Consider the following 18,718-nt stretch of genomic DNA (forward strand, 5'->3'; position numbering starts at 1 on the left):
GAAGTGCAATAAGCCACAAAATGACTAAGAAAGTACTACTTTAACAGAGCTTAATTTGAAACACAATTTGGAGCTACAGGATTTGAGTGCTTTTAATTAACATTTATAAGTAAACATTTGAGACTCTCTAGTAATGTGATTCAGTCAGTTCAGTTGCTCAGTCGTGTCTGACTCTCTGAGACCCCATGGACTGCAGCACACAGTAATGTGATTATATAGTTTAAATATTTAAAATAGAACCTTGGAGAGAAAGTTATATACGGAAAAACTGCCAGTCGGGTCACTGCCCATAGTGAGATTTCTTTTCATAACAAATGAATAATGTGTCCTGTTTACTTGTGTGACGGTAGGCAAGTCGCTTTACTTCTGAATCACTGTTTCCTCCTCTGGAGGAATATTTCTGTTACTAGGTTTTGAGAGGATGCAATAAGATAAAATATATAAATGCCTTACACACAGTTGGTAGCCAGTAAATGTTATTTCCTCTTACATAATTTAGGCTAAACCCAGGTAAAAGTATGATTAATTTTTTCCAAATAGTTTCCTAAATGATTTTAAAGTTCAAGTCCACAACTCTTTAATTACCCACAAACTAGGTAATTGTCAGTGCAAAGTAAAAATAAATTGGGAATCATCTTTTAAATAAGTTAACTAATTATGTTGAGAAGAGTATGAGTCAGTATAAAAACACATTTCTTTGAGCATGTCACCTTCTAGACTCTCTCATCTGAAAAGTGGAGATCATAATTCTTAATTTATAAATGTATTATGGGATTAAATAAATGTAAAGTGCCCAACATCACACCTATTATAGTAGATGTTCAGTTCAGTTCAGTTCAGTCGCTCAGTCGTGTCCGATAGTAGATGTAGTAAGCATTAAACCATGCACTGCTTTCCCCTGGTCACTGCTGAGGAACACAGATAATTAAGACCTAGTTCTTAATTTCAGGGCGCTTATAACCTGGTAGAAAAAGAAGATTTTTTAAAAAATATGCTATAAACTTATTTTATAGAATATAATTTGCTATATATATTGGCCAAACAGTTTGGGGTTTGCTGTAAGATGTTATGGAAAAACCCAAATGAACTTTTTGGTCAACCCAATATAATATAGAGTATGCTACATAATTTTTAAATGTGCTATAAATTTTTGTTTCACTATTTTAAAATCCCTAAATTAATAAGCATGTGGACCATAGCACCCAATGGTAGAAAAGTGTCCTTGTTCAAAAGTAACTTTTGAACTCAAAACATATCTTAACCTGTCATCTTTAAACAGTGGTTAAGTTTGGAAAGGAACCACTTTCATGAGCTACCATTGGATGTTGTCAGTCTGAAGATGTGTGTTAAAAAGCCAAGATCAGTTCAGTTCAGTTCAGTCGCTCAGTCGTGTCCGACTCTTTGCGACCCCATGAATCGCAGCTCGCCAGGCCTCCCTGTCCATCACCAACTCCCAGAGTTCACTCAAACTCACGTCCATCGAGTCGGTGATGCCATCCAGCCATCTCATCCTCTGTCGTCCCCTTTTCCTCCTGCCCCCAGTAGTGAGGGATAAATTTTAAATATTTCTGCAATAGGAGCTTTCTGTTTTGTGTGAAGATGTTCAACATATGTGTTGCATAGGAAAGTAGCTGCCTAGTTAATTTCTTATTTTTAAAAAGACAATCATTTGTTTCCAGTTTCTTAATTCAAGGACTGCTTTGTGTTATCACTGTTTGTTTTTGTGCACAGTCTCAGATTTTTGATATGCACAAAATGGGAGCTCTGCCCAGGTTCATTTCAAATCTGATCCTTTTTACCCTTCAAAAGATAATCTGCTGCTGCTAAGTCGCTTCAGTCGTGTCCGACTCTGTGCGACCCCATAGACAGCAGCCCGCCAGGTTCCCCTGTCCCTGGGATTCTCCAGGCAGGAACATTGGAGTGGGTTGCCGTTTCCTTCTCCAATGCGTGAAAGTGAAGTGGATCAGTCGTATCTGACTCTTAGTGACCCCCATGGACTGTAGCCCACCAGGCTCCTCCATCCATGGGATTTTCCAGGCAAGAGTACTGGAGTGGGGTGCCGTTGCCTTCTCCGAAAGATAACCTGATGTTACCACAATGGGCATGCGCTTTCTTTTGCTTTCCGTTTTCCTTTGTTGTTGTTTACCTTTTTCTGGAATAATAGGGCTATGATTTGTTATTTGGGAAATGGATTTTTAATAAATTGGTAACAAATTGATAATAAAATTGATGCTCTTTTTCCCTGTCTCATTTTAAGATGTAACCTTAAAAAAAAAATGTAACCTACCTAGATCTTTGGAGCAATGGAAATTTTACAAATTTAATCTGATAACCAAGAGCAGCATGATCTAGGGAATTATGCAAAAATTATCAATGCCTCTATCTGGAGCTCACCCCATTTAAATCAGGAGGAAGGGTATAACTTACGCATGGGTGAGTTAAACTCTTCAGGTGATTCTGAATCTCAGTCAGGATGTGAATTACTAACCTAGAAAGAATTGCAGTAATACTTGGAAAAAACATATATAAATGTGTAAAATGTTTCTTCAGCTAAGTGCTCTGTGATGACTGAGAGGGGTGGAATTGAGGGTGTGAGTGGGAGGTTCAAGAGGGAGGGGTTGTATACATATAGCTGACTCATTTTGTTGTACAGGAGAAACAAACACAACATTGTAAAGCAGTTATACTTCAAATTATTTTATAAAAAAAACAATGGCTGTTGTTAGGGGGTGGAGATAGTAGAGACTGGAAGGAGGCCTAAAGGCACTTTCTGAGAAAATGTTCTATTTGTTGGTTAAAAGGTGTTGACATGTGTAAACATTTGTCAAAGTGAATTGAATTGTAAAAAAGAAAAAAACACATACATATATATAAATGTTTCCTTAAATGTCTAGCATATTTCCCAAAATAAATGCTCGACAAGGGATGAGATTTTTAAGACTGGCCTGGTCTTTAATTAAGTATGTTCTGTGTCAGTTTTGGTGGACAGTTGGAAAGTCTCTCAAAGCAATTTTTGCAATATATTAAATTGAAGATGAAAGTCTTGGCTTAAATGTAAGCCACTATTTTACTTGAACCCAATTTCTTTAAACGTTCAACAATTACCTGAGTATCCTATTTTCCAAATTAGAACAGACACACACACATATACACATCTTTTCTTTGCTCATGTCATATTGGATAGTAAAAAAATAAAATTGGTTTATTAGGTTACTTGGCACTCTCAAAGTCCAAAAACTAATCAGCCTTTGAATATTTGGTATAAAAAAATCCCATAAGCAATATTTATAGAGTTACATTACAGTTAAACAGTAAGATATGTTTTACATTTACACTTAGCATTCTGTTGAGGCTATAAATCTCATCTATTTCAGTTGTACTCTGTTTCTTATTGATCTTTGCTGTGTATTCTCTAAAATAATCAAGTGAATGCAAATATACATAGTCACTTTTATTCTATCATCTTAATTTATTATACAAAATTTAAAGTTTTAATTAAATATAGTAGAAAATTACTTTCTTATGTACACCACATGTAAAGATGAAAGCATCTGGCATAACATTAGCCCTGCTTATAGATGAACTGGTATGGATTCTGTCACATTCAGCAAAGAAAGTACCATGTAACTATACAGTTCAACTCTATGCATTAGGGATGTGACTTCTGTTAGATGTTAAAGCATGTAATAGCCTCAAGTGACACACTGAAACTCTTCAGAGTTACTTACATTTGGACAAAGATCATGTAGCTACTATTGCTGAACAAGAAAAACTCATAAATTGTCTCTAACTCAGTCAGCTCCTTCAACGTGTCTTTAGAACCTTCCTTGAATGCTTGGTCGTTTTATTATTTGCTTTCTAAAACAGTGTCAGATACCGTTTAAATGATTAAGTAAGCAGGCATACTTCTTCCCTTTTCACTTGCTTGATTCTAAGCAAGGCCAGCCATGGCAAACTTTAGACCTTCAAACCAACACCTTGGTATTAAATGTCAAACTGACTTCATTTTTACCCCAGAAACTTTCTCATTGCTACTTTGCATTTTTCTTCACTAAAGCATCTATTAGTTAGTGAGTTTTTCAGTTCCTTCTTCATCTTTTCTTTCCCTCGTGGCTGTGAGCACTCCAGTAGATTGCATCATTAGGCTGGGCACTGTGAGCTGTTTTGCTCTTTTCCAAGTGTCTGATTCAGCAGGCCAGAGACCACTGCTTGCCAGAAAATCACCATTGCTCCTAGGCTGACGCTTGCCTACTTGTTTTGATCGTCTGAGAGATGAGACTTTGTTTGCCAGAACCACAGTTGATAGACATAGAATGGTGCAGATAAGAAAGAGCACAGCAATTATGATTAAGCAGACTAGCATGGCCATCTTGTTGTTGTCGTCCTCACAGACACCCTTTTTGAAAATTTCACTGTGACTTTTGCTTGTGTTTTCAATACTCTGTACTATTGGAGGACTGTTCCTGACAACAGAAGATACATAAAGCTCCAGTTCAGATTTAGGAGTTAAAAACGCAATGTGAGATGATGTTGCTGTTTCAGGCATGTTTGTAGAATTATCTTTTTTATCTGCTTCAGGAGTTTTAGGGTTTGTGTTAAAGTTTTCGTTTTGGCTTCTGTCCATCTTGTTGTGAATATCTGGATCCAAGACAGTAGTATTGTTATCCCACAGATGGGTATAGTTTGCTTTTGTTCCAGGAGACAAAGAAAAAGCTGTTGTCATCAGAAAGGCAAGATTCAGGTAATGTCCCATGTGTCCCATGTCTGTGAGTGTACTGGTAATCTGTAGGGATAGAAAGATAATTTGTTAACTTGTGAAAGAATAATGGTTCCTAGTTTTGGTAATTGTCATTAAAAGATGCATAGACAGTTGATAAGTTTTAGCTATAATTAGCTATAATTACACTCACGCCTGACATTTGCTTTCCTGTTTGAATTCCTTCTGAACTGATCTTTTTTCTACTAGGCTACATATAAAGAAACAATTTAATTTCTCTTACTTTTTTAATGCTAAAAGGTAGCATTACAGATAACTACTAATCATTGTAAACTGAATACCCTGGTTTAAGAGTTTCCTCCCTCTTGAGCATGCTAGAAGAATTTAGCTTTGAGTCACATACTTCTGCTTTTACTTTTTTGATTCCTCCTTTTTTTTTTTTTTTCCCTGACCATTTAAGGAAACTCCTTGCAGAAATTCCCCATCCTCTAACAAATGAGTCACCCATCTGTATAGTAAAGGAGAAATGTGACATTTTGCTTCATGTATGAGAAGAAAATGCAAATAGTTTTGCAGGGAGCTCAGGAAAGAGGAAGTGTGGTAGCAACCAAGAGAAAACGGACCTCAAGTAGAAATTCAAGATGTTCTTTTTTCTTCCTGGGTGTTTATCTTGAAGCTTAGACTAAAGCTAGTGCTTAGGAATATATTCCCAGTATTCATGAAAGCACTTTTATGATGATGGGTCTCCCTTCACCTCTATGGCCCCTGAGTTATTGTGGCTTTCTGAAAGCAAAGACATGCCACTTTTCTCATCCCAAACCTCTGGCATTACAGAGGAAAAGAGGCAAGTTTCTTTTGAATAATCTCAAAAGTTCAACAAAAGATATTGACCTTTCTCATTATTATTTGTGCTTAGACTTTTTCTGTGAATATTTTGACCTAATCTTTAAAAAATAAGGTATACAATAAAATAGAAATACAATATCAGGATCATGGGATTCAGGTTCAAGTGGGACGTCAGTGCAGATCATAAGAGTTTCAACCTACAAATGAAAGAGTGGAATTTCAGTTTTGGGTCTGAGCTCTCTGGAAGCCAGTCCACAAAGGGGAAAACTCTGTTCCTAATTTTTATTATCCATCATAAGACTGAAAATTTAAATGCAACTGGCATATCTGTTCTAGATACTGGTAAGCCAAGGAAAGATTCATTGCCATTATTGAGCTATCTCTTTTAAAATAGTATTCCAGTTTGTCTGGGCCACTTCTGAAAGAGTGTTTTATTGTTTGCATTTATATGAATAGGGAAGTGGGAGCAAAAACTAGGTTATTCCTCTGTTGTTTAGTCAGTCAGTCCTGTGCCACTCTTTGCGACACCATGGACTGTAGGCCACCAGGCTCCTCTGTCCATGGAATTTTCCAGGCAGGATTACTAGAGTGGGTTGCCATTTCCGTCCCCTGAGATACACCAAATAAAAATGCCTGTTTGTCTATTATATGTAAGTTTTTCTCAAACTAGAAAGTACATGGATGTGAGTTTGTTTTTAATGCAGATTTACTCCATAGGTCTAGGAGGGACCTGAGAGTTTTAACCAATTCCCAGGTGACACAGATACTGTTGCTTCTCATGCCTTTTTTTTTTTTTAAGCTGAAGTATAGTTGATTTGAGAATAACGAATGTGACATATTGTTATACAAATGAAAGTAGCATATAATAAACAATGCCAACTAGAAACTAACCTCTGAAGTAATATTTCCTATTGATAATATGGAGGGGAAAAAAACCCTTTCTTATGTATTCTAGAAGTAAGATTACTTTTTGGATTATAATTTTTATAGACAGTTAAAGATATTGTGCACTGACTTGTCTATAATAGTGTTTGAATTCAATTTTTAAGTTGAATGACATAAATGTTTGGATTTATGGAAGTACTTGTGATTCTTCCACGAAGAAAAAGACTTTAAATTGGATTAGCAAATAATTTCCAGCCTTTTATACTAGACTGGACTTCTGCATGAGACGTTAAAAATGATTTAAAACAAGTTATTCTTGTCACATTAGTTCATTAGCAGTGTAATATGTATCATAGTATTTGTACACATTTTAGCAGTGCTCACCACAGGATAAATAATAGGCCCGCTGTTGATTGTCTTTAGCCAGATGTACTGTCATCCCCAAATAAACAAATCGTTAACAAAATGAGACTTTGATATCCTTACAAATGCCTAAGAATAGAGAGCTGTCTCTACATCTCTAATTTATGCAATGGAGGCCAGGCTATATTATGAAAAATTTCCTTTATCTCTGGTAGTTTTCAATAAAATTTATAATGCCTAAGCATTAATAATGAGAAATTTTTTTAAAACTTACTTTAATAACAGGTAAAACTTGACAATTCACTGAAGAGACTAAAATCAAATTCTGTTTAATCGTAATTTAAAGCTCTGTGTTGATGGTAACTCTTGCCATTTCTTACTTAAATTTTACTTAATAGAACAGAGAAGAAAACAGCATACGTGTTCTGTTACTAATTCTACTTTGTTAGTACAATTCTTAAGCGCTGTTCGAAAGTATTTCCTCAAACACTAATCTGAAAGAAGTTATAAATGAAAAGGCATAAGAAAAGCCGTATATATGACCTACCTTACAAAATGCTTGGTCAAAATCTTATAACCTGATTTTAATAAGCCACTTCGTTTCTTTTCTTGAAGCACAGCTTCCAAATAATTTAAAGCAAAATAGACTTGAAGAATCTGAACCTAAATCTGCAGTTTGAAAAAAAGGATATGTACAGCTAGCTTTCCACTAACCACAGATGACACATTTCCTTTCCACTGCAGCTAAAGCACATGTCACAGGGGAAAAAAAAAATCTCCAACTTGTCTGTTTGGCCACGGCATGACAGGAGGCTTTGTAGGACAAATCCCCGCCTCCAGGGTAGGGAGGGTTTTCTGTTTAATGCCTTTTGACCCTATGCTTATTATGTATGTCTGCTATATGCTTTTGAATGCTATGTTAGTATCTTTCAGAAAAACAGAAAATAACATTTCCCCTGAGATTAAGCATTAAAATCTTCTCTAAAAATTGTATTTGTATACCACAGACTGATTTGATAACATGAGTTTGGTGAGCCAGGATATTGGTCAGATAATAGAAACAGTAATGTTTATAACCAGCATTTCAAAGTATGGAAATGCAACAGTGGTTTGGAGAGAATATCTAGTAAACTTAGGTTAAAGGGACCAAAAAAAAAATCCCTTATAATCTAAGTGTAGTGTATATACACACACACACACACACACTCCCCTCTAATGTCCTGTCAGGACTTCATACTCACTGTGTCTAAAATGGACTTCATTTTTCCCCCAAAGTGACTGCCCCTTGTGATCTCTGTTTTTATTCAGGGTGGTAACATTCTTTGTTATGGCAGAGCCTTGGTATACAGCAAGTCCTTTTAATTCAAATCCTTTGTTTCAGCCTTGATAAAGACCTTGGATCATGTTGATCCTTTCTTCATATTTTTGGATCAGTTTCTTTTCTCACTGTTAGCCTTGTATATATTTTAGATGCTTATTAAACCATACCTAGACTAATATAATATCTTTTTTACTAACCCCAACTCCTCCTTATATGTTGTATGTATCACTTCCTGTGATCATATCACCTTTTTCTTTTTAAAAAAATGAGGTCAAACCTAACACCTGCAGCTGCAATTCAGAAATGTTTGTGCACATAAACATCATATGAAAACATTGTTTAAAAACAATGAAAATCTCCAGGCCTCACTGCATAGATTCATATATAGTAGTTCTGGGCTAGGACAGGAAACTGCGTTTTAACAAGGCACAGAGTTGATTCTGCCCCTGGTGTGCCACAGAACATCCTCCAAGAAATACCAAGCTCTTAAAAGAAAATCTGAGCCCCTTAGTTCTGCCCCTGAGCAGTTTTGGTCCCTTCACAATTTGGCTATTCTGTATTTTTCCAGCTTTCTCTCTTAAAATCTGTCTACATGAATCCTCCATTCTAGCTCAGCTAGCTGATTCTTGTCTCAGCACATGTAGTTGCCTATTTTCACCCCTCCTTTCCTCTCTCCATGAGGCCTGCCATTCCCTGCTCTTGTTGAATTTGAAATTCCTCCTGCCCACTTCAGCATCTTCTATGTAGCTTTCACTGATTACCCAGTTTGTGTTGATTTCTCCCTCTTTTGAACTTCACAAAAGTATTTTTCTGTGCAGTTTCTTTGACAAGTGATTACATACTACCTCATATCTTTTCTTTGTTCTTAAAATACTTTTTTTTATTTTAAGATGACTTAACTTGTCATATTTTTATCTTATTTTCTCCCAATAAGATTTAAAACTCTTAGGAAAGGATATTTGTTTTAGCTTACTTTGTAGTACCACCAGAATCATCAAGTATAGAACGTTGGGCCAAAGTTAATATAAGGTTGATTTGTTTTGAAATTCTGGTACTGTATTTGGGGGCTTTCTGATGGTCCTTATTTTAACTACTCATATTGATTAGCATTCTTTTGAATGTAGACAACATATGATATAGACAACTTAATCAAAAAAATGGAATGTATTGGCTCACACAACTGAATAGTACAGGAATAAATTTGATCCCAGGAGAAGGGCTTTATCTAGGACTCAAAAGAAATGGCCAGGGCCCCAGTTTATCTTGTCATTTCTCTTCTCCATTTCTTCAGTTTTTAGGCAGGCTTTTCATTCATATCATAAGGTAAACAGGCTAACAACTCTCAGAGCTATATGTTCCTTTAATTATAAACATCAGGGAAGAAAAAGATCTCAATTCTCAACAATTTAAGCTGAAGTCTTTGAATTGGGGCTACTTGGCCCTGTTGTCCTAGTTTGAGTCACATGATCATTGTTGAACCATTCTCTCTGGTCATGGCGGATTAAATGAATTGACTAAATTCATTCAGTTTACTCCAAGGCTCCAAGTGGGTCATTCCCACCCAGATAGTTCACCTGGGAACTTGGGTGTGCCTGGAAGCAGCCGACCCGTGTCCACTGCCTTCCTCCTTGCTTGACTGTGGTAGACAAGTTTGTGTTACTGTTGTTGCTCAGTTTTTGAACTGGGGATTTGTCTCTTCCATTTTACTTCAGCCTTCTCAGTGTCTTAAGAACAAGTGGTTTAAAAACTGGATCCAGACTTTGTATAATTGTTTCATATTATAGTTTGTTTTCTCTAGAAAACTAATCAGAAAATAAAGGAATAAAGTAGACTTGCAGCATCTGTATATTCATTCAGAACTGTTAATGATTTGTGTCCTTTTTTTCATCTTCCTTAGGTTCAAAACTGGTCAAATCAATGGCGATTTACTGATATACCATGTCTTGTTGACTTTAAAGCCATATTATGCAAAGCCATATGAAATTGTAGTGGACCTTACCCATACTGGGCCTAGCAATCGCTTTAAAACAGACTTTCTCTCCAAGTGGTTTGTGGTTTTTCCTGGCTTTGCCTATGATAATGTCTCTGCAGTATATATCTATAACTGTAACTCCTGGGTCAGGGAATATACCAAGTATCATGAGCGGCTGCTCACTGGCCTCAAAGGCAGCAAAAGACTCATTTTCATAGACTCTCCTGGGAAACTGGCTGAGCATATTGAGCATGAACAGCAGAAACTACCCGCTGCCACCTTGGCTTTAGAAGAGGACCTGAAGGTTTTCCACAATGCTCTCAAGCTAGCTCACAAAGACACCAAGGTGTCTATTAAAGTAAGTTACACTGCCTGTTAGGTAAGTGATTCATTGCCTTGCTTGACTAACCATCCAATCTACTAGACTCCCCAAGGTCCCTGTAGTACTGTATAGCAAATGTAAAGTAAGTCCAGATGGAGGAAGACCAAGCTTTCTGTCTTCATGGAGGACCTGCAGAAGGCTGGAGAGTTGTATACTTAATATAATTTCCAGGTTGGATTGGAGGCAGGAGAGTAGTATAGAGTGGGCGGTTTGCTGTGTATCTGTCAAATGGCAGGAATATATGAGGAGTGGGAACTACCTATTGAGAGTTCTTTTGATTATTACATGCTTTTTAGCAGAGGATGAACATGAACCTTCAGGATAAAATTTGTAATTATCCATAGGATCTCAAGCTTTTAAAAACTAAAAATTTTTTTCTGATGTTTTCAGTTTCTTTTGACAGCACTTATCACAATTATTATTGAACCTGTTTGAATATATAATGGTGGTAACTCTTCTTTAAATGGCAAACATGGTATTTTGTTTGGTTGGTTGGTTTTTGAAACCTCTCATTTCTACATAATGAAATTTAATCCTTTTCTACTCTACCCTCTTGCTGCCATTTTCCAGGTTGGTTCTACTGCTGTTCAGGTAACCTCTGCAGAGCGAACAAAAGTCCTGGGGCAATCAGTCTTTCTCAATGATATCTATTATGCCTCAGAAATTGAAGAGATCTGCCTGGTGGACGAAAACCAGTTCACCTTAACTATTGCAAACCAGGGCACACCGCTCACCTTCATGCACCAGGAGTGTGATGCCATTGTTCAGTCTATCATTCATATCCGGACCCGCTGGGAGCTGTCGCAACCAGACTCCATTCCCCAGCACACCAAGATTCGGCCAAAAGACGTCCCTGGGACACTACTCAATATTGCATTACTTAATTTAGGCAGTTCAGACCCTAGCTTACGGTAGGTTTTTTAAAAACTCATTTCAATCTTATTTAAAGTTTGTTGGTTTTAGAAATGAGATCAATTAATAAGTTTTTAAGGCAGCCTCTACCTTAATATTACAAATTGTTAGCAGCCATTCTAAGTAGGTAAAGCCATGAACTATGTAAATCTGAATGGGGTGATTTATACCAAACCAGTGTTCCTTCAGCTTTCATCTGAAACATACAGCATGGCCATTTTGGTGGGGATTTTTTGTTTGTTTGTTTTTCCTTTTTAAAAAAGTTTTTTTTTTTTTAAAGTCTACTTCTAAATGAAATTTCTCCTTTTCTGAGTTCTCTAATTTTTCCCATATTTAAAAGTACATCACTATTTAGCTCCCTTGCAATCAAATAAGATTATCATTATTTGAAAAGGAAGGCTTAATTTTCAGTAATTCCATAACATTACATTGTTTCTGCAACTGTGTAACTTTAACAAAATTCTTGAAAGAAAGCTTAAGACAAATATAGATGTCAGAAGAACAGAGTTATAATTGGATCTGGTCAGGTTTAGTATCTAAATGAATGCGAAAAGGACAGGGCCTATGGCATCAGGAGTTCTGGTTTAAATCTAGACCTGCTGCTCTGTATGACTTTGGTGAAGGTACTGAAGTTCTGCAGATGAGCTCTAGTTTCCTCTTTTCAAAAATAAAGGTAACCCTGCCTTCCTGTAAACTTACAAAAGTTTAATAAATGTGTGGTAGCAGACCATAGCATCTAGCAAATAGCTTGTGTTTAACAAATATTTCCTCCCAACTCCCCCCACCACCACCCCCCCTTTCCTCTCTCTGCCAGTGTCTTCACACCACTTCCCTCTTCGGCCCCTCTCCTTTTCATGTTAAGATAATTTTTTGCCCCAAGTACCTTGGGACTATCAAGTTTTACAGATATAAATTCTTGGCTTTGGAAAATCTTCCCTAGGGTATGATATAGCTCACGTTTTATAAATGGGTTTTTTAGAATTCCAAATCCTCCCTAATTTAAAAGGAAAAGAAAGAAGCAAGATTTCTTTACCTGGACGGTCCTTATGGAGTCCATGAACTCCCAGAAAATACAAACAAAATTTCACATATGCTTACCTTTCATTATCTGAGAGGAGTCTGTGACACCTACTCCCAGTTTGAGGAATCCCAGTTCTTTATAACTGTTGAAATAACAGAGTGAAAGTCACTGTCGAAATAGCGTCACTCAGAATTCCTTGGAGTTAATAAAAGATACACAAACTTAGAAACAATGAGGTTAATATTTTCATTTTAGGAAAATGGAGCTATGTCTGTCTTGAATTTCTAGTTCCAAATTCCTCGTAGAAGAGTACTAGCAGACTTCTAACAGTTATTAGCTTGAATGAACCTGTATTCTTCTTTTGTGAAATAAAGCAAACTAACAGCTTCTGCTTTTTGCTGAAGCCTGTCGTTCCAGAGAAAAAGCCTTGAGGCAGACTTATATTTCAGTGGCTTTTTCCCCTGTGTGGTTATTAGATAAATATACTAGCATGATGAAAGTTCAGAGGTAAGGAAAACCTGAAATTTACTGAGCAAACCATTTGTTTTGTTGGATAGGGGAGAAAAATCTAAATCTAAAAACTGAGTTTTTTGAGCTGTCTCCTAAATTGTTTAAGTATATTTTTAGACATTTATAGGGAAGACTTTAGTTCTGATGGAACCTGTATATATATTACGGTTTGCATGCTCTTTATTTTTTTTTAATTCAGTGCTTTTATGTATAATAGTAGGAGTTCACTTAAGGAAAAAATGGCACGTTGGGGGTAGGTACTTAATTATATTAAAAAATTGTTTGACCTCTAGTTTGTAGTATAAATTGTAGGACACCTAGAAAGAAATTTGGCAGATTCTAATGAAAGATTTTAGCATTCTAATTTTATGAGGACCATCTCATTTCTTGTGCTCCTGGTTATAACTAGATCTAGTGAGAAGGGGAGCCACAATTTGAGTTTTGGCCTCACTGAAAATATGGTATGCCTTATTCTGACTTTCTTCATATTGACTGATCTTAAGACCATAAAATTCTCATATTTTATATCCCAATGGAATGTCTTTTAGAAAGGCCTTATATTCGCTGTCGTTAGAAGCCTCAGAGTTCTCTTCTAATTATGTGAAGAATTTTCCTTTAAAAAAATATGATTGCGGGGTATTTGGGATTTACCACAGAATTACAAAATCTTATCTCTGATTGATCATAAAATTTTAAAATAGTTGATGTATGCTTGGTAACAGAATAAGTTGTATGTTATAAAAAATTTGAAATTATAAGAAAAAAGTTTAAAACAACTTAATTTGTGTTTTCTCCTAGGTCAGCTGCCTATAATCTTCTGTGTGCCTTAACTTGTACCTTTAATTTAAAAATTGAGGGCCAGTTATTAGAGACGTCAGGTTTATGTATCCCAGCCAACAACACCCTCTTCATTGTCTCTATTAGTAAGACCCTGGCAGCCAATGAGCCACACCTCACCTTAGAATTTTTGGAAGAGTGTATTTCTGGATTTAGCAAATCTAGTAAGTAATGGTTTTTTTTAAATACTAACAACGATTCTAAGAAGATTCAAAGACAGTCCTTTCATTTCAAAATTTGCCAGTGAAATCTTTAGTATATTTCCACTTCTTATTTTTATTTTTTGTCTTACTGAAGAAACTTCATGGTAGATCACATTGAGAAATCCACAAAAATTTTGGCAATACATGCACAGTGGGAAGATTTTGATATCTTCTATGTCTCTGCACACTTAAAAAGTGTTTTTCATACCGTGTTTGAGATTAACGTATTTCTCTTCTTATCAGGTTATTCCAAATGTGTAAAATATCCGCGTTGTCTCCTTGATTTTAGGGAAGTAGTCATTTTCTCTTTACTTCAGGTTGAGTTTGAACTGGGATTTTATTGTTTGTGTATAGTTCATGGAGAATGCAGTGGCACAAAATACAAGGTCTAGAGTCAACTCCTGACTTGGCTTTCGTAAACGTAAATTTAACGTCTATTCTTTATGTCTATCCATTTTCAGACCCTGTAGTAATATAAATGTTGCTCTTCTTCCAGCTTATTTCCAGACATTTTCTTCCCCTCCCTTTCTCTCTCCATAATACATACAACTTTTTAATACACTCAGACACATTTCTTGACTTTTCTGTGTTAATTGAAAGCTTTAGAAATTCAGTAAGACCAGATCACTGTGTATTTTTACAGCAAGAGATGTAGGATTATAACTCTAAAAAGAAAACATGTAAAACTGACAAAACAAGACAGGTATAAAGCTTTATTAAAACAATATTAACAAAGGTTTGACTGAATGGACACATGTATTGTGTTCCTGGATGAACAGTTCTTACCAGATTATTATAATTCAATTCAGTCCCTTCAAAATAGCTGTGAGAGTTGAGGATTAAGAATGAGGCTTTAAATGATTATGCTATGCATTTCACTTGAAAATACAATAGCTAAGAAAATATTGAAAGAAAAACTGAGAGGGGCTTATAGTCAAAGCTAAGGTTTTTCCAGTAGTTAAGTATGGATGTGTGAGAGCTGGACCATAAAGAAAGCTGAACACTGAAGAATTCATGCTTTTGACTACGGTGTTGAAGACTCTTAAGAGTCCTTTGAACTGCAAGGAGATCAAACCAATCAATCCTAAAGGAAGTCAGTCCTGAATATTCATTGGAAGGACTGATGCTGAAGCTGAAGCTCCAATCCTTTGGCCACTTGATGCAAAGAACTGAGTCATTAGAAAAGACCCTGATGCTGGGAAAGATTGAAGGCAGGAGGAGAAGGGGACAACAGAGGATGAGATGGTTGAATGGCATCACTGACTCAATGGACCTGAGTTTGAGCAAGCTCTGGGGGTTGGTGATGGACAGGAAGGCCTGGTGTGCTTCAGTCCATGGAGTCGCAAAGAGTAGGACACAGCCGAATGACTGAACTGAACAATAATTAAAATGAATGTTCAAAAATCAGCAATCAGATCACTTTAAGAGAAGCATATTGATAAAGAAGTAACACAGACTAATAGGGGGAAGATTAAATCACTTCAGAAATGAGGAGGCTGAGAAATGAATCAAGTTGGGTCTTCATCTTAACCCCAAACCACAAGATGATGCCAAAATAAGTTCTAACTATTTTTAAGAATTGAATATAAAAACTGGAACCATTTAAGAAAGAGGAATAATATTTAATTACTTTCTGGGTGAGTAAGGACTTATGAAGCAAAAAAAGTAATAGATTGAAACAAAGGAAATGGTGAAAGTTCACTAACAAATTTGAAGAAATTTAGACTGAAAGAATTGTTGTTCAGTCTCTCAGTCGTGTCCAACTCTTTGCAACCCCATGGACTGCAGCACACCAGGTCTCCCTGTCCTTCACCATCTCCTGGAGCCTGCTCAAACTTATGTCCATCGATTCGGTAATGCCATCCAACTGTCTCATCCTCTGTCATCCCCTTCTCTTCCTGGCTTCAATCTTTCCCAGCATCAGGGACTTTTCTAATGAGTCAGTTCTTCACATCAGGTGGCCAAAGTCTCGGAGCTTCAGCTTCAGCATCAGTCCTTCTGATGAATATTCAGGACTGACTTCCTTTAGGATTGATTGGTTTGATCTCTTTGCAGTCCAAGGGACTCTCAAGAGTCTTCTCCAACACCACAGTTAAGAAGCACTGGCTCTTCAGTGCTCAGCCTTATTTATGGTCCAACTCTCACATTCATACTTGACTACTGGAAAAACCATAGCTTTGACTATATGGACCTATGTTGACAAAGAAAGATTTAAAAAAAAATCAGTGTTGATGTCTTTGGAATTGTGAACAGGAGCAAATTTTCTAGAAAGTAGTTTGGATGTGGATATGGAGAACCTTAAGGATGTTTACAGCTTTTGGACTCATAATTCCTAAGGAATTAATATCCATATGTTTATCATAGCATTATTTTTTATTTAGGTTTTTAAAATTCAGGTGTATCTTATCATCAATAAAGTGCCAGAATCTTAAATAAACAATTTGATTAATTTTTACATGTGAATACATTACAAAACCCTCTTCCAGATCAAGATACAGAACATTTCCAACATCCAGAAATTTCCTCTCTGGCAATCCATTCCCTCACCAACAGTAACCACTGTTATCACCTCTGTTGCCAGAGATGTATTTTCCATACTTTAAACGCTGAAGAACCAATTACATTATTCTTCTATGTAATCTTCATATCATGAAATAATGTGAGGCCATTAAAAATGTTTTTGGTACAGAATTTCAATTTGGGAAGATTAAAATGTTCTGGAATGGATGGTGGTGATGGTTGCACAACAATGTGAATATACTTAATTCCTGTGAACTGTACACTTTAAAATGGCAGGTTTTATGCTCTCTCTCTCTCTATATATATATATATATATACACACACATGATTAAAAAATGCTTTGGGTACTCTTGGTGAAGTTATATAGAGGAATCTTTGCATTAATTTTGTATCTTTTTGTAAGTTTGGAGTTACTTCAAAATAAAAAGTTACAAGATGTCCTTCCTTGAAAATTTTTTAATGTTGAATAAATCTCAGTATAGTGAAATAAACATTCAGAGCATACTGTGTGCAGAAACCAACACAGTATTATAAAGCAATTATCCTCCAATTAAAAATAAATTAAACATATTCTGTATGTAGCATAATTCTTAATTTTTGTGGAGGAGTTGGGATGGGTTACATGTGTGTAACCTGTGAATATACAGTGTCTCTGCATAAATTTGAAAGCCTTTGGAGAGGTCAAGTGATACACCAATATATTGATATCAATTTCATTTTTATGATGATACTCTTTTTTAATCAAAGTTCCTATGATTACCAATATTGCTTTTAAAATGAGAATAAAGTGAGAAAATTTTTAACTAGAAAAGAAGCTGTTAAAAGGGAGAAAAGTAAGATTTTTCAAAAATTGGCTTAATGACTTTGGAGGTTACTTTCTTTAAGGCTTGTTCTCTTTCTTCATCTCTGTCTTCAGTAATATATTTGCCAAGTCTCTTTTCTCCAGGCCTGATTCTAGGTTATGGTCATTTCCTTTTACATTTTTTCCTCCCAGTCTTTTATTTTGAAATAATCATTAATGTCATATTTATGGACCATCTGTGCTAATAATGTAATTTTCCCCCCAGGTATTGAGTTGAAACACCTTTGTTTGGAGTACATGACTCCATGGCTATCAAATCTAGTACGTTTTTGTAAGCACAACGATGATGCCAAGCGACAGAGAGTTACTGCAATTCTTGATAAGCTGATAACAATGACCATAAACGAGAAACAGATGTATCCATCTATTCAAGCAAAAATATGGGGGAGCCTTGGGCAGGTATTGAGTTTTCTTAAATATTTATCTAGTACCTCCTTGGTACAGATATTTATCTGATACCCACATTGTGCAAAGCACTGCACGAGGGATATAGCTATAGAAAAGACAGTCCCCTTTTTCAACAAGCATGCCAGACACCCACCTAATCCCTGATCCACTTCAGAACTACAGGAGTCTGTGTCTCAGAACCAGAGAAAAACTAATTATTCCAGCACTCTTCTCCATAGCATTATTACAGTCACCCCCCAGAGTCCTTGATGTGCAGAACCCACAGGTGTGGAGGGCCAACTGTACTATGCCATTTCTTAAGTGAGGGACTTTGATATCTGCAGGGGGTCCTGGGACTAATCTTCATGGACACCAGGGGTGGCTGCATGTAGAATTTAACTGCGAGAATCTGATACTGTCTCTGATAAGTAGTGCATTATAGTATATTCTAGTATCTTGTATACCACAGGTATCAGTAAATGTTTGCTAACGATGTTATTTGGGCCTCTTGCTCTCACTTATAGTTCTATTTTAAGAATGCCAATATTAAAATAGTGTAATGTAATTTTTATCTGACAAGAATTATGCTACCATTTCTTCAGAGTAATCACTTAAGGAGGCAATACCCTTATTCAGATAATCCTGCAAATCCTCCACATTATTTTGAATGACCTTGGAGCCAGTTTTGTAGCTCTACAAAACATTTCAGTACTTGATGTCATTTCTTATATTTTAAAATAATTGTACCTTATACTGCTCATACACTGTTGTCTTAGAGAACAGAGGTGCTTTAAAAGTGAATGAAAATAATATATGTAGAGATTTAAAATTTTTGAATACCAATCTCTGAAGGAATTGAGTGACTGTTCTCATCCTTTTCTGGATATTTTATGATAAATTTCTGACAAGTCTCTAAATAAAACTTAGTGTTTTGGAGGCCTTAGGTAAAACAGAATTTTCATGTTGATTGGATTGCTCCT

General features: G+C 36.1%; 2 protein-coding genes across 9 annotated transcripts in view; one reads left to right on the forward strand and one right to left on the reverse strand.

Annotated features, from left to right (window-relative positions):
• NF1 (neurofibromin 1) overlaps nt 1–18,718 on the forward strand; it is a 244,679-nt gene that overhangs the window by 188,953 nt on the left and 37,008 nt on the right. For all 8 annotated transcript variants that reach the window (XM_040243973.1, XM_040243976.1, XM_040243974.1 and 5 more), the window contains 4 exons: nt 10,030–10,462; nt 11,057–11,397; nt 13,728–13,930; nt 17,557–17,750. In XM_040243973.1, the coding sequence (XP_040099907.1) occupies nt 10,030–10,462; nt 11,057–11,397; nt 13,728–13,930; nt 17,557–17,750 (1,171 nt within the window). The remainder of the gene's footprint in view (nt 1–10,029; nt 10,463–11,056; nt 11,398–13,727; nt 13,931–17,556; nt 17,751–18,718) is intronic.
• EVI2A (ecotropic viral integration site 2A) lies at nt 3,157–7,682 on the reverse strand. The gene is made up of 2 exons (XM_040243985.1): nt 7,359–7,682; nt 3,157–4,783 (listed from the first exon to the last, which is right to left on the reverse strand). The coding sequence occupies exon 2, from the start codon at nt 4,760–4,762 to the stop codon at nt 4,064–4,066; it is 699 nt and encodes a 232-aa protein (XP_040099919.1). The 5' UTR covers nt 4,763–4,783; nt 7,359–7,682; the 3' UTR covers nt 3,157–4,063.

The sequence above is a fragment of the Oryx dammah genome, unplaced genomic scaffold, assembly GCF_014754425.2.
Source record: "Oryx dammah isolate SB20612 unplaced genomic scaffold, SCBI_Odam_1.1 HiC_scaffold_8, whole genome shotgun sequence".
Taxonomy (NCBI): domain Eukaryota; kingdom Metazoa; phylum Chordata; class Mammalia; order Artiodactyla; family Bovidae; genus Oryx; species Oryx dammah.

Coding starts and splice junctions, on each gene's coding strand:
- EVI2A (XM_040243985.1), bottom strand. CDS start 4,762: ATGGGACACATGGGACATTACCTGAATCTTGCCTTTCTGATGACAACA.